Below are 13356 nucleotides of genomic sequence, written 5' to 3'. Positions count from 1 at the left end.
TTTCCTTATGCCCTCTTGTTAACATAACAGGGTTGTAATGTGTTGCCTCATGCTAACTAATTAGGGGTGGCTCATTGCCTCAAAGCCCGGGGGCAGCTCCTCTACGAGCGAAGCTGGTGCAGACACGGTGACCCGCGAGAGAGGTCGTGGCCAGATGTATTTTCAGTAGAACCTCATTTTTACATATTTCAAGGGACCAGGAAAAAAATATGTAAAAACCGGGAAAATGCAAAATGAGGGAAATGTTCAAATTTTTTTTATAATCTCACTATATGGGAAACAATAAGAAAATATATACCACACTAAATAATGCCAGAGACGGTTACGTTTTTATATATTAACTAGAACTTCACTATCTCACATAATTAAAATTATAAATATATCCAATATCCCCGTTCTTCATTATTGCTGAAAGTTAAACATGAAATTTGCTGTTCTTGTGTAAGAGATGAGAATGTTGAAGCATCTTGATATAGCCACTTGGTGCTGAAATTTTGTAACACAAATGATTTTTGAACTTTGTATTTAATTACGTGTTAGTTTTATTAATTTCAGATTTTTTGAGAAATAATAAGTTTTATTAATATCAGATTTTTTGAGAAATAATACTATAAAACGATAGCTACCACCATCAATATAATTGTTTACGTTTAGGAATAGAAGTTGAATTGCCATTGCATTGTTTGGATATTCATTGCAGCCATTTGACTTTTCAGAATGTTTCTAATGTGTTAAAATGAACATCGCCGAATATGCACGAAGACGCCATATTTATAGGAAACTCGTACGTTGCTTAGAACGTATTTTAATAATGGAACAGTAATCCACTCTTTTGTGTATTTAATATGTGAGTTTTCACCATTATTTTCATGCATAATACATTTAAGATTAAAGGGAAACGCTAAGAAAAGTACTTATTAATTTTCATGTTTATGTCACCATACGTTTGGTTCATGTATAATAGCACGTGGCACAAAAAAAAAGTAAGTTGTTTACAGTTGCGAACGAAGCTGTGGTGACCATACACTCATGCAGTAACGCTTAATAATTAAACTTCACGCTATTCATTTTGAGAATTTATTGTTTTCTCTAAATTTTCGGATGGTTTGCCACGAAATACAGCACTAATTAATTCTACGTAAACAGTGGGCAAAAAAGCTTTTGCACAAGGCGGGAAAAGAATGCATTATTAGTATAAATTGACAGTGCATGTAAAAAAAAATACGTTAATCGCGGTAATTCGTATGTCACGGGTACGTAAAAATGAGGTTCTACTGTATTTACACGAAACACTAAAAAAAATTTAATTTTTGATTACCTGATTACCTTTACAGGGTTGTACAATGCTGTTGCATTTAGACTGTAATTTAGTATATATTTTAATAGTATTAAATTTTGAAAAGCAGTTTTTGTGTGATGTTATTGACTTTTAAAATTAATAAAGTATTAACAAAGATGATGTGTGTGAGGGTTTTTTACCCTTGGTGCTGGAGAAATTAGCAAAGCATTCTTTAAAGCGCAGGAAGAGTTAATGTGGTACTCAGCTTTAAAAAAAAAAGTTTAGGGGCACTGCATATCATAAAATTGGAAGGATGCAAAAAAAAAAAACACCTTACAGCATTGAAGTTAAGGGCTATCTTAATGCAGATAGTAAGATCTTTATACTGTAGAGGATTTTGGTTGCACTACCTGCTCAAATTTTGAATAGTTTTGAGTTTAATTTTTTAAACTAACAATAAAGTCTAATGTATCGTTTGACCGATAAACTCTTAGTTATCTTAACCTTCGTCACTTGTGGTATTTCTGAGCTACAGAAATTTAGTCACAATAAATTTAACTAACATTCAGGCTAAGTAGTTTAAAGTAATTTACCAGAAATATAGACATCTATTATCCAAATTTTAATATAGACTGGAAAATAATTTAAATGCTTACTTTTTTTATGATACCAATGATAAGTTAATATTGAACTATGTTTTCATTGAAATTACCACAATACAAGACCATTAGTAGTTTGAGACACAACTGTATAAACTCTCAAATATGATTGGTAGCAATCTGAATTTACGTGTATAAATGCACAAAATAATTGTTGGATAGTTTTCACAATTCATTACAAAAATAGAAAAAACTATTACGAGCTAAATCAGAGCAAACCTCCAGGTATGCGATATACATGTACACAAAGTAACAGATATTTACAAGAAAAATTACGACTTGAACTTGAAATTAACGTTCATCAACCAATTAACTACATACCATGTTGAAGAGTTCTTACATACCAGTACTATGCTTGCAGTAACAAAATTTACTATCACCTGATTGATAAGAGGTCCCAATGTTGTTTAGATGTCTTTGGTAGCGATGGTTACACTTCACTCGCAGTGGTCTAATCCTTGAAGAATTGACAATCGTTGCACTCCGGAACTTAGGAATCGAAGCTAGAATGACGTCTTCATTCAAATTCTCGTAGATATTCTTGAATTAATAGCCACAAATTCAGTCTTAAGTATATTAATTATTACTTGGAGAAAAATGTTTGCTAATCTTTATTTCTAGCACATACAAATTCCAACTGGCATGAAGACTTTTTGCAGATATTCCGTTCAATGTTATCTCCACTAGATTTGAAATAAATTAAATTTCAAGGATGTCTAATAACCATTTATTACTGAACAAATAATGTTCTCAGCATGCTTATGTTTGCTGAATGATGACTAAACATTCCAAATTTCAATCCTGTTGAATATTTTTCAGCAATAGGCGACTGTCAACAAATCAAAATAGTTTACCTAAATTGATGACTTACACTTCTTTGAATGTTCAAGAGGTGTTAAATATAATTTCACTATAATAAAATCAACCTCTGTGAGCTATTATTTTTACATTATATGATTAACAAATTATTAAATAAAATTTTATAAACTTTACATATCTTTCTATTGAAAACACAAAGCTAACACATCTTACTAAGAAATTGCAACATAATTATGAGAAGGAAATCACAGAGAAACAAATTTTGTATGCAAGGAATAATTGGTAACATGATTAAACACAAATACATAATAACTATACTACGGACACATGATTAAAGGAAAATTAATTCTTGCACTAAAATTAGTATTGATTTTACAATAAATTTCTACCTTTCAGCTACATGTAAGAAATTAAGTTTGTGAAAATTGTACAACACTTAACTTCATTATTTTTGACCAACAGATTGTCTATTAGTTACGAAAAAGTAATGTGAATGAACATAAGTTCTGTCCCAGAAGTTCCCACAATGTTCCAAGATTTTCTCTTGGTGAGATACGCTCTCCATTTTACCATCACTGATGGACATGAGACACTGTAACTTTGTTGTATAAAATATGACTCCGTGCATCACGTACTGGGATCACCACCTCACCCACTAGAAGATAATTAGGTAATCAACAAATAAATGCTTATGAATCCAAATTGAATGGGCTTTTATATAGTCAAATGTGTGATGTTTGGGTGAATGGAAAAAAATATGCTACAGTGATCACTTCCTCTTACACTGTGACTTGTATCATCAAGAGGAAGGGAGTACCATAATTTATGACATTGTTGTGAATAACTGTAAATTAAACTCCTGTTTTAATTCACAGTAAAGAAAAAAAAAACTTTGTTCATTATGGCTAGACAGTAAACATTTTAAAACTTTAAAAAAAGATTTCTTGAGATATATTGCCACTCTAATAGCAGCAAATAATTTTTACTTTTTCTTATGTTTCTGGTACACACATTATTTCTAAATAAACACTTTAAAATTCATGTAACAGATAATTTTTAAGGTCATGAAAAGGTTTTAAAATTAGATTTTTGGTGTAGGTTCCTAGAGTAAATGCCTTGTTTATACTTCAATTTTTTTTTTATTATTTAGAATTTCAAAGTACCTATTTAAAAATTAGTTTGTGTATGATGTCTTATTTGGTTTGAGCAAAATACAATATAATTTGATGCAAAAATTGATAAATTTAAAAAAGTATAAATTACATTTTCTTACTATTCACCAAAACAAACTTATATCACAGATAGTTGCAAGCTAAAACAACTCTCTGCAACATGCACATTAAGCAGCCTGGTCCAGGCACCTCACGAGTCTGGTTGAGTGGTGGGGATGGTTCAGCCAATTGAGAGACAGCATCCAGAAGTGAATTACAAAAATGTAAAAAAAAAAAACAGCTTTCCTCACTTTATTACACAGTAATAGCCATTCCACATCAATTGTTTGTTAAGTCACTACTTCACAAACTGTATTCATCCGACCAAACCAAAATTTTCAAAAAAAGTACTTGTAAGCATATTTGAAAGTTTTTTTCCTTGTGAATTTAATTACAGAAAAACTCAACTATAGATTTTCTATAAAACAAAAAGCATTCTTAGTGTAGATGCTGACATGTGAAGGGTTTTTTTTTTTTATTTTTTTTTTTTTTTTATTTTTAAAGTATTCCATATTCTTGTGTCAAGAGTACTTTTAAATGTACATATCAATATTTACAGCAACATACCTTAACGTAAATTCACATCCCTTGAGATATCAGGCGGTAAATATTTTATTTATTGATAAACTGTGAATGATAACATGTTTACCGTATTGCTAGGAAAAATGTCATGGATGTAAAACAGCTACTAACCGTGGACATTTTGTTTGCTGCACGAATGAAAGAACTCAATGCTACAATTACAAAAATTTTAAAGTAAATAAAATGAAGAAAAAAAACGTGCTGAAGAAGCGCATATCACAAATATCATCTTACATAAAACTTTTGAATGCAATACAACCATATGTCAAAACTTGAGGAAGAGAGTTCAGAAATTGGGGGGGGGGGGGGGGGGGGGACGACCTAATCGCAAGTGTATCAATCACTTACGCAACTTCGTAACATACTTCTTCCCACAAGGCAATCTCCCATTTCCAAAGTTCTTTAATCATTTGAAGTTTTCCAACTACAAACCTTTAGTAATTTCAACTTTCTCACAAATAAGCACTCGCGCACCAAAATGCAACATGTCCGTGGTCCAATCAACGACAGCAGGTTTTCCAACCTTCGAGAGGATTACTGAACTTGCCACACTGCGTTTTCAAGATCTGAATAAGCCATGCTTTTAACGCACAAATTTGAACAAACATTATGCTTGGTTTATTCGTGTAAATACAGTACCTTCCTCACCCACCTTCAAAAATAATTAATTACCTTTTTTTTTTTTATAAACTGGTGTGTTTGTTTGGAACCCAAACTGACTTACTATGAAAATTTAAATAACAGCTTCTTGTAACACACAGCAATGCCTAGAAGTTTAGTTCTGAACATGTAGACTGACATTTGTTATTTATGTACCTTCAAGGAACAATCAAGATAATTTTTAGTTATTCTCATTCATGAAAACCATTAACATATTAACAGCAACCACACAAGATGGATTTCAAAATTTAAAAATAAAAATTTAATGTTTTCTGCTGTGCCTTCAAGAGACATAGTTTTTATTAATAAAAGTGGGGAGTAAACTAAGATAAGGACAGCACTGTTACCTCAGGTTCCTTACACCTCCAGTGAAACACACACACACTCCGCCGACGTCAGGCGAGCCTCACACCAGTTTCTTGGCCTCGAAGAAGCTCTTGAGGTGGCGCATCTGCCAGGCGCCCATCCCCAGCAAGATGATAGTCTGCCCCACCGACCACCACACCACGCGCTGGTTGGTGCTCTCGCTGGTCTGGCGGAACCGCTCCTCGCGGTAGCGCTGGTAGTTCTGCTCCTTGGTGATCTGCTCCACCTGCCACGCACCGCCCTCGCCTTCATGCATGCATCAGCACCGTAGTGCGTAGTCCGACGACTTACATGCAGCTAACGTGTTTGGCCAAAAAATTCCGTTTGAAACCAAAATCAGTGTGAAATTTATTTCACCACACATGCAAATTATGCATTCCCCCTACTAATTATATACTTAAATTTTTTACTATAAATAAGGAAATCTATTTTGACTACTGAAAGGGCAAAATTTAATTTTTTTTTGGCATGTTTGGGACTACGCTTATGTTTCATTCTTGCCATCAGAGCTTTTTAAGGCTAGGTTCATACGCCATCTTAATTTTTATATTTTGCAGTTACTTTTTAAGGCTATTTTTTTTTTTAAATATTAACTCAATTTGTTAAGTTACAAATATTTTCAACAGAAATTAACTTACAGTGTTATACCATGGACGTAGCACTAAGTGAATATCTGTTGAAAATAGTTGTGGCAGAACAAGAAATGCAAGGAAGGTATAGAGTTAAAATGTTAGAAATAGCCCTTAAGACGGTGTTCACTAGCCCACAGTCCATTACAAATTAGCATGGACCTGTTACAACTACAGGTTGATAACACTTGCTACTGCTGCAGGAAAGACAGAAAACAAACCTATTTTTCGAGCATACTTATATATTTCCAATAATATTAATGTAAATATAACTTCGTTAACACACAGCACAAAAGGTAAGGAATTCTTGAAATCATGTGTTTGGGAACAGTTAATATTATTCCACATGAAGCCAATAGGGTTTAATAATGTATTCACTTTTGAGCATAGCTAACACTATAGTAATATTCTATTCATTTCCTCATTAAGTAATACACCAATCCCTCACTTAGCACGATTAATGAGTTCCTAAAAATGTTCATGTCATTCAAAATCACATATACTGAAACATAAGTCTCCACAAATAGCAATGCTAATTTTCTTAATGTATTCCAAAATGTGTAGAGAAATATTTGTTTCGTAATATAAATGCACAGAATAACACTCAACGATAAATACGTCACACCATTCATCTTTATATATCTCAATACATATTTGTATGACAAATATGACACCGCATAACAAGAGATAGTTATCGTCTAGTCGGCTGGTTGACTTGCCCACCCGGGCGTGACCTTCAACTCACATCGCGTACCTATCCACAAACTTTTCAAACCATCCTTTCCTGGCAGTGAAACCTGATAATTCTGTCCGGATATTTAGACTTTAATTTTTCAAAAATTAAAGTGATTATTCATGTTCACATCAATACTATCAAGCCCTTGATTTTTTTTCATTGCATCATTCATTTAACAACATTTTCAATGTGAATCATTCGTTCTGGTATTTAATGTCAAATATATTCCACCTAGTACAAACAACAGCATCAGACTTACATAAACGTTTGATAGAGTCCTTATTTCATACGATTGTGCGAACAGTTGACTTACATAAAACTAAAGTGCGACCAACATTAAGTGTGGTCTTCATGACATTCTGCACGCCGTAATACTTTTAGTTTTGTTTCATATACTTGAACACGATGCATTATGCTCTCACTTGGAAGCCATGATTCCAATATGATTCCAACTGCAGGTGATTGCGCACGTACAGTTACCGGCAGACGAATGGGCAGATGTTGCTTGTGTTTGTGTGAGTTCCTTGCCACTGGCTAGACTGAGTTCATCCCTTGTAATGGCTAACTGTATGCCACAGTACATCTGTTGTTCACCGAGAAGCAGACTTCTTGGCGTCATGCCCAATTTTTTTTTTGACGTGACGTCTAATAAATCGATGAACGCCGGCTGCACGCACGAAAAAGTGTCCCGTTACGCACATTGTCCCATTACGCTGTGTACCGTTACGCTCATTGTACGCTTGCGCCGCATCTATCTCTCTTCCACTCGATTGGAACAACCATTGATTTGACTTTTTCGAGGCACATTAAACTTGAAACACTCCCATTCGTTTCCTACTTTTCCTATCATTGTCCTATCCTTAACAGAATAACACAGATTGGAAGAAGTTAAATAGCAAACATGTATAAAGGTTATAGTTAAAATAATTTCTTCATTAAAGTAATAAACATATTTGAATTAATGAATGCAAATAAAAGTAAATTTATCAATTAAATTGTAGATTTAATTTCACTCCTTCATTGTACCCATACAAAATAGTGATAATTCAATAAAAATTATTCAATTTTATTCATAAAAGTATGCAATCATTTCATCAATGTTTTGTTATGACGTTTTCACAAACTATTGTCCGTAAACAGACTTTACAGTCAACCAATTTTTTTTGTGTGTGGCGATTTTGTGTTAGTTTAAATTTACAGACGTGCTATTCAACACTGGGGCAGTAAAATTAACATCGCACTAAACAAATTAGCGCAATCTGAAAAAGTGCTAAGTGAGGGGTTGGTGAACAGTTAATTCCGAAGGAATAACACTTTTCACTAAAAATTATAATAAAAATTCCAAAATGCTTTTTTTTTTTACTTCTTGGAATGCTTTCCAACTATAACCCACGAGGGCACTGTGATACTTCAAGTAGTCTTACTTGACCGTTTAAAAGAGCGGTTACGTTAGGTAAGGTACATTAAAAATACTTAATAATAGTGTGGGCGATTGGTTAGGTTGTCACCACTCACCACCTCCGGCTAGCTCAAAATTAGGTGATGAGTGAAACATACAGGTTAGTAGCAGGTCACGAAAAAATTTATACTCAATGTTCGATGTATTACCTGTTTATTTTTTATTCATGTAAAAATCACACTATATTCCGTCCAACAGAATAAATAAAAATATCCATTAAAAAAAATAAACACACGGAGCCATCTCCCGACCACGCCTGTTCGGCCCGGTGGCCGAACAACGACCGCTCGGCCCGGTGCTCGGACAATGACTCATATACAGCCTTCCTTCCCTTTGTGCGGGCTGTGTCCTGGGCTCGCTGACGTAATTCTCAGCCAATCATGGCGCATGGTAACAGAAACTTCCACGAAATGCTTACTTCTGTTCCCACGACGCAGCGATTTTCTCCCGTGACAGTGACTCACACGCCTAGCATGCGAAACAAAGCCTCGGTCGTGGAAAACGTAGCAGAATTACGTCAGCACGCCTTCCCACACAAAGAAACCAGCAAAAATTAAAAAATTACTAGAAAAATAAATTTATGAGTTTTAAAAATAAAAAACAATAAACCCGGTGAAATATTCGTCACAATAACTTCGGAAAAAAAAACTTTACATCGTTTGAAAACCTAACCTGAAATATGACAAAAAAATTTTAACAAATTATAATTACTGGATTGCAATGGGGAAAGCTTTAATCTGGGTTGTTACAAGGTTATCAAGAATTTGTTATATGTACCCTAACCCAGGGGCGTAGCCAGGGGGGGGGGGGTTAGGGGTTCAAACACCCCCCCACCCCTTAGCATCAAATCTTTAATTAAATTTCTTATCCATCACTCAAACAAATTTCATATTAAAAACTAATAAAAAAATTTTACCATTACAATATTTAAAATTAAGTACCAAAAAACTGCTAAAATAGCACTATTTTACACCTTAAAATCCAAATTTTCCCAGGGGACCCCCCACTTTGATACGGGGAAGGGGGGGGGGGTGCGGCATGCTTCTTAACACCCCCCATACACAAATCCTGGCTACGCCACTGCCCTAACCACTACTCGGAGAATGACGGTCGGCAGAGTGCCGCCTCACCTGGTCGAAGAGCTGGCGCACCCTGAGCTGCAGCTCCGACAGCTTCTCGCGCTGCGCCACCTGGGCGTAGTCCACGGCGTGCTCGCCCACCTGCATGTCCAGGTGCACGCGAAGCTGCGCCCCGCTGAACCAGCTGCTGCTGTTGGAGTAGAGGCACACCACGTGCTCCCCCGCCACATGCGAGGTGAAGGAGATGCGCCCCTCCGAGCTGTAGACGCGCGACAGCACGGGCTTGTCGTCGGGGTCCCGCACCTCCACGTGCATGCCGATGCCCGGCGTGGACGGCATGAAGCCCTGGCTGCGCGGGTCGTACAGCTCCACCTGGGGGCCGCGCATCTCGCGTCAACAACACTGTAGCTCTCCTCCCGCGGTTATCGGCCGAGGTCGGGGAGAGGTGTCGTCCCGCTCTCAGCGGGGCCACCGTGCTGCTGCACCCTCACCATTTGCCACGACTAGAGTCCCGGAAATTTTCGCGGATTCCTCTGGCCTCAGGATATAATTCAAAGTTATAGGTGTGCTCGACCCATGAGAACATTTTTATCCTTGTTATTTGGCACTACCTGATTCGCTTACTTCTCTCATAGCTGGGCATCGTTGGCTCACGGTCATAGAGGGGCGTGTCCAAACAACTGCGGTCCAATCATGAACACAGTGTGAGAGTGTGAAGGTTTGCATTCTAGCTTGCGACTAAATGAATGCGCGAAAATTCCGGCTCTCTAGCCATGACTCTTAGAAAAAAGCTACAGTGTTTTGTGAAATGCCTTGACACGAAATGAAATCGGGAAATACAGGCGTCCCTACGTATTGATATTTGTCATCCATCGCAAACAAGTGTAACACAGAAATTACGTACATCCGTGAACTGTTTTCAAACCGGTCTTCCCCGATAATTCAAAAGAACGCAGCGGTCTGTAAGGGTTCCACAGTTCGTCTCTCGGAAGACTTTCGACTCGTGTGCATTGCTGTGGTCTGTGCGGCAAACGGAACGAGGCCAATGCCGCATCGTGCGTGTTTAAGAGCGTGGCTCCCATTCCAGGTCATGATTTTATATTTATATTAATCACTGATCAACTTTTAGACTTTTTCAATTGTTTAGCTTTCACGAAATGAAAAATATACATACAGCACATACTTTTTGCATAATTATCTGCTAAAGTTACATTTTTAATGTTTTTGGGTTGTACAAATAAGGAGAATTTAATTTATTGCAGAACTGAAACTTTTTAGGTTTAACTGCAATGCCACTGGCTACTTCATGACATGGTACTAATGGCAAAGGAATTGTACCCGCCTCTAACTTAGGTGGGTTTTTAACGTTTCAAATTTTAATGTTTTATTTGTTATCTGGATATTGTTGCGCAAGTAATAAGTAAAAAAAAATTACGTGAGTTCCTACTGTTCATCCTTTGTCCCGGTTTGTTTGGTCAGGTCAGTTACAGTATAAATACTTTAAAACTAAATAACCATTAAAATTAATTCACATTACTTTTAATGTCCATTTAGTTTGAAAGTATTTATAATGTAACTGACCTGACCTAATCGACCATTTTAATTAATTAGGCATTCACGAACACACAGCAAAATAAAAAAATTGCAGCGGTCAAATGATAGTACAGGTCTTGTATTGCAAAATAAGAACGGCGATATCTCCTAAAGTATTTGGAATTTCTTATCTCCGCCGGGTTGAATGAAAAGAGGAAGTTAAAGAGCATATAATAAAAGTATTTTCGGATTTTTAACTTATTTTTCGCAAATACCGCTAAACGACATATTTACCATAAAAAAAGTGAAAGTTTTGGTGAGGGTATGGCAGCTCATAAAAATATATTTGCATAGGTATAAATGTATATTCGTTTACATCATGATTTGGTAGGGATATTGATAAAGTCAGCAATCAAGTTGTGCTGAAGTAATTACGACCTCTACGTTCTTATGGCATAAGTGTGGGATGGGCGTTTTTGAATGGGAAGATTCACATGCTTGTTTTGCAAAAGTAATTTTTGATGAGAAAAGTAAATGTGTATGGAATATATTTTCGGTACCTAATGTGTTCTATAATTAAATTATAAAACGAGGTATCGCAAAATATAATAAACTGGGCAGGTTTGTAGTGTATAATACGATACCGTAGGAAATGTAACTTCAGTATCAAGTTCTATACTTGAATAGGTAGGACTGAAGTATAGAACATTATACCGTGGGAAACATTAATTCGGTACTAGAATAGGTAGGGCTGAGGTATAGACTAGATACCCGAAAGTTGCTTTGATAGAGAAAAGTGGTTTATGCAAAACAAGCATTTGAATGATCCCCGCCCAAAACTTCCATGTTCCTGCGCTTGACCAGTAAGAATGTAGAGGTGGTAATGACATCAGCGCCGCCATGTTAGGGACGTTATATATATTTATATATCGGGATCTAGACTACTCCCACCAAACCGAACTTTCACTTTGGTTATTAATCCCATTCCCTAAAAGCCGCTATTCTAGAAAATTAATCTTCTAACAACCGTCCCACGGCTGATGGTCTCGATCTCAACTACCACAGCGGCAGGTGTTGACACTGGACCATCTGCTAGAGCTGGACGTGAGATAAAAGCTGCACCTTGTAGTTCACCATCACGGTGGTCTCCTCCGGCAGTTCCTCGATGAAGCACTTGCGCTCCGTCTCGCCGATGTGGAAGTACAGTCCCGAGCACACCTGAGCTAACGTCAGCACGCAGCACGCCACTACACTCTTCGTCGACCACATTTCGAGCGAATTTTCAGTTCTATTAAACAAATAAAGTCTTCACATTCAACAACAACCTGGGTGACATGACAACTGACAAATGCTTGCTGCGGACACGTCCGAACTTTACAGGTTGGCCATAAAAGCCAAACTTTAAATCCCTACAAATAGACGAATTACCTTCTTGAAATTTACCATTTTGTAATTTAAAAATTTATTTTTTATTAAATATTATAGAAAACGTTATTTGTTTAATCTTGTAGTAAACTATATTATTAACTGTACTTTATTAAGATTTTTTTTAGTTTCAAGTAAGCAAAAAATCTAAAAGGTTTCTGTTAAAATACTTTCTCTTGAATTTCTGCTTCATAAAATATACTTTTTTTTATCATTTGTAATAGCTAAGAATTGTTGTGCTTTTTAAGATATTTTGTTCATTATTTTAATTTATAACAACAAGATTTGTCACGTCCATAGTTAAATTTGATCATCTATATGAAATGTACAATTAATTTTTTTTTATTGTTGGCAACCGTATATTTTGAAGTCAGCTGGGGTGGATAGTAGTGCAGTATGAAACATAAATAAATATTGCAGGAGTAAAATTATCGTCGACTCTTAGTAAGTTTCTGCAATTAAAAAATATGATTAAGCGACGTACAGTGAACAAGATCTTTGATCGCTTACACAAGACTTTCGTAGTGTCGTGTATGTTTGTGACGGTCGTGGGCACTGGTATGCTAGGTTTGCACGCCTATCGGTACTTCACAGTCATCAGGCCGCAAAAGAAACTGCAAGAGGAACAGCAACGTAAAGAGTTGCTGATAGAAGGAAGAGCCCAAAGTGATACCACATTTGAATTTCAAGATACGGCACCTCAGTTAAAGTTATGAGGAAAATCTAGTGCAGTGCTGTGGTGTAGTGTACCAATGTAAAAATCACGTGCTTTTTGTGGCATTTTAAGCCAATAAAAAACTTTAATCTTTGTTGACTTTTTTTTTAGCTTTTTTGACTCGCTCTTTAGTACTTGTATGATTAATAAAGGCACATATTGCCAAGATACTGCGAAAGGGAAATATTTAACTAGAAGAACTCT

At 36.0% G+C, this 13356-nt stretch overlaps 1 protein-coding gene across 1 annotated transcript; it reads right to left on the bottom strand.

Annotated features, from left to right (window-relative positions):
* Positions 1–4934: 4934 nt before the first annotated feature.
* Positions 4935–12395, bottom strand: LOC134532103 (transmembrane emp24 domain-containing protein eca). Its single transcript, XM_063368411.1, has 3 exons — positions 12135–12395; positions 9531–9851; positions 4935–5802 (listed from the first exon to the last, which is right to left on the bottom strand). The coding sequence occupies exons 1-3, from the start codon at positions 12279–12281 to the stop codon at positions 5617–5619; spliced, it is 654 nt and encodes a 217-aa protein (XP_063224481.1). The 5' UTR covers positions 12282–12395; the 3' UTR covers positions 4935–5616.
* Between the last annotated feature and the right edge of the window lie 961 nt (positions 12396–13356).

Source organism: Bacillus rossius, chromosome 5 (assembly GCF_032445375.1).
Source record: "Bacillus rossius redtenbacheri isolate Brsri chromosome 5, Brsri_v3, whole genome shotgun sequence".
NCBI lineage: Eukaryota > Metazoa > Arthropoda > Insecta > Phasmatodea > Bacillidae > Bacillus > Bacillus rossius.
This window is presented reverse-complemented; position numbering and strand designations above follow the sequence as displayed.

What these genes read in the sequence shown, in the direction of transcription:
- LOC134532103 (XM_063368411.1), bottom strand. Translation starts at nt 12,281, where the DNA reads ATGTGGTCGACGAAGAGTGTAGTGGCGTGCTGCGTGCTGACGTTAGCT. An exon ending in CCGTGATGGTGAACTACAAG is followed by an intron (nt 9,852 to 12,134) that starts GTGCAGCTTTTA and finishes CGCGGCCCCCAG; the next exon opens with GTGGAGCTGTACGACCCGCG. An exon ending in TGCGCCAGCTCTTCGACCAG is followed by an intron (nt 5,803 to 9,530) that starts GTGAGGCGGCAC and finishes GGTGCGTGGCAG; the next exon opens with GTGGAGCAGATCACCAAGGA.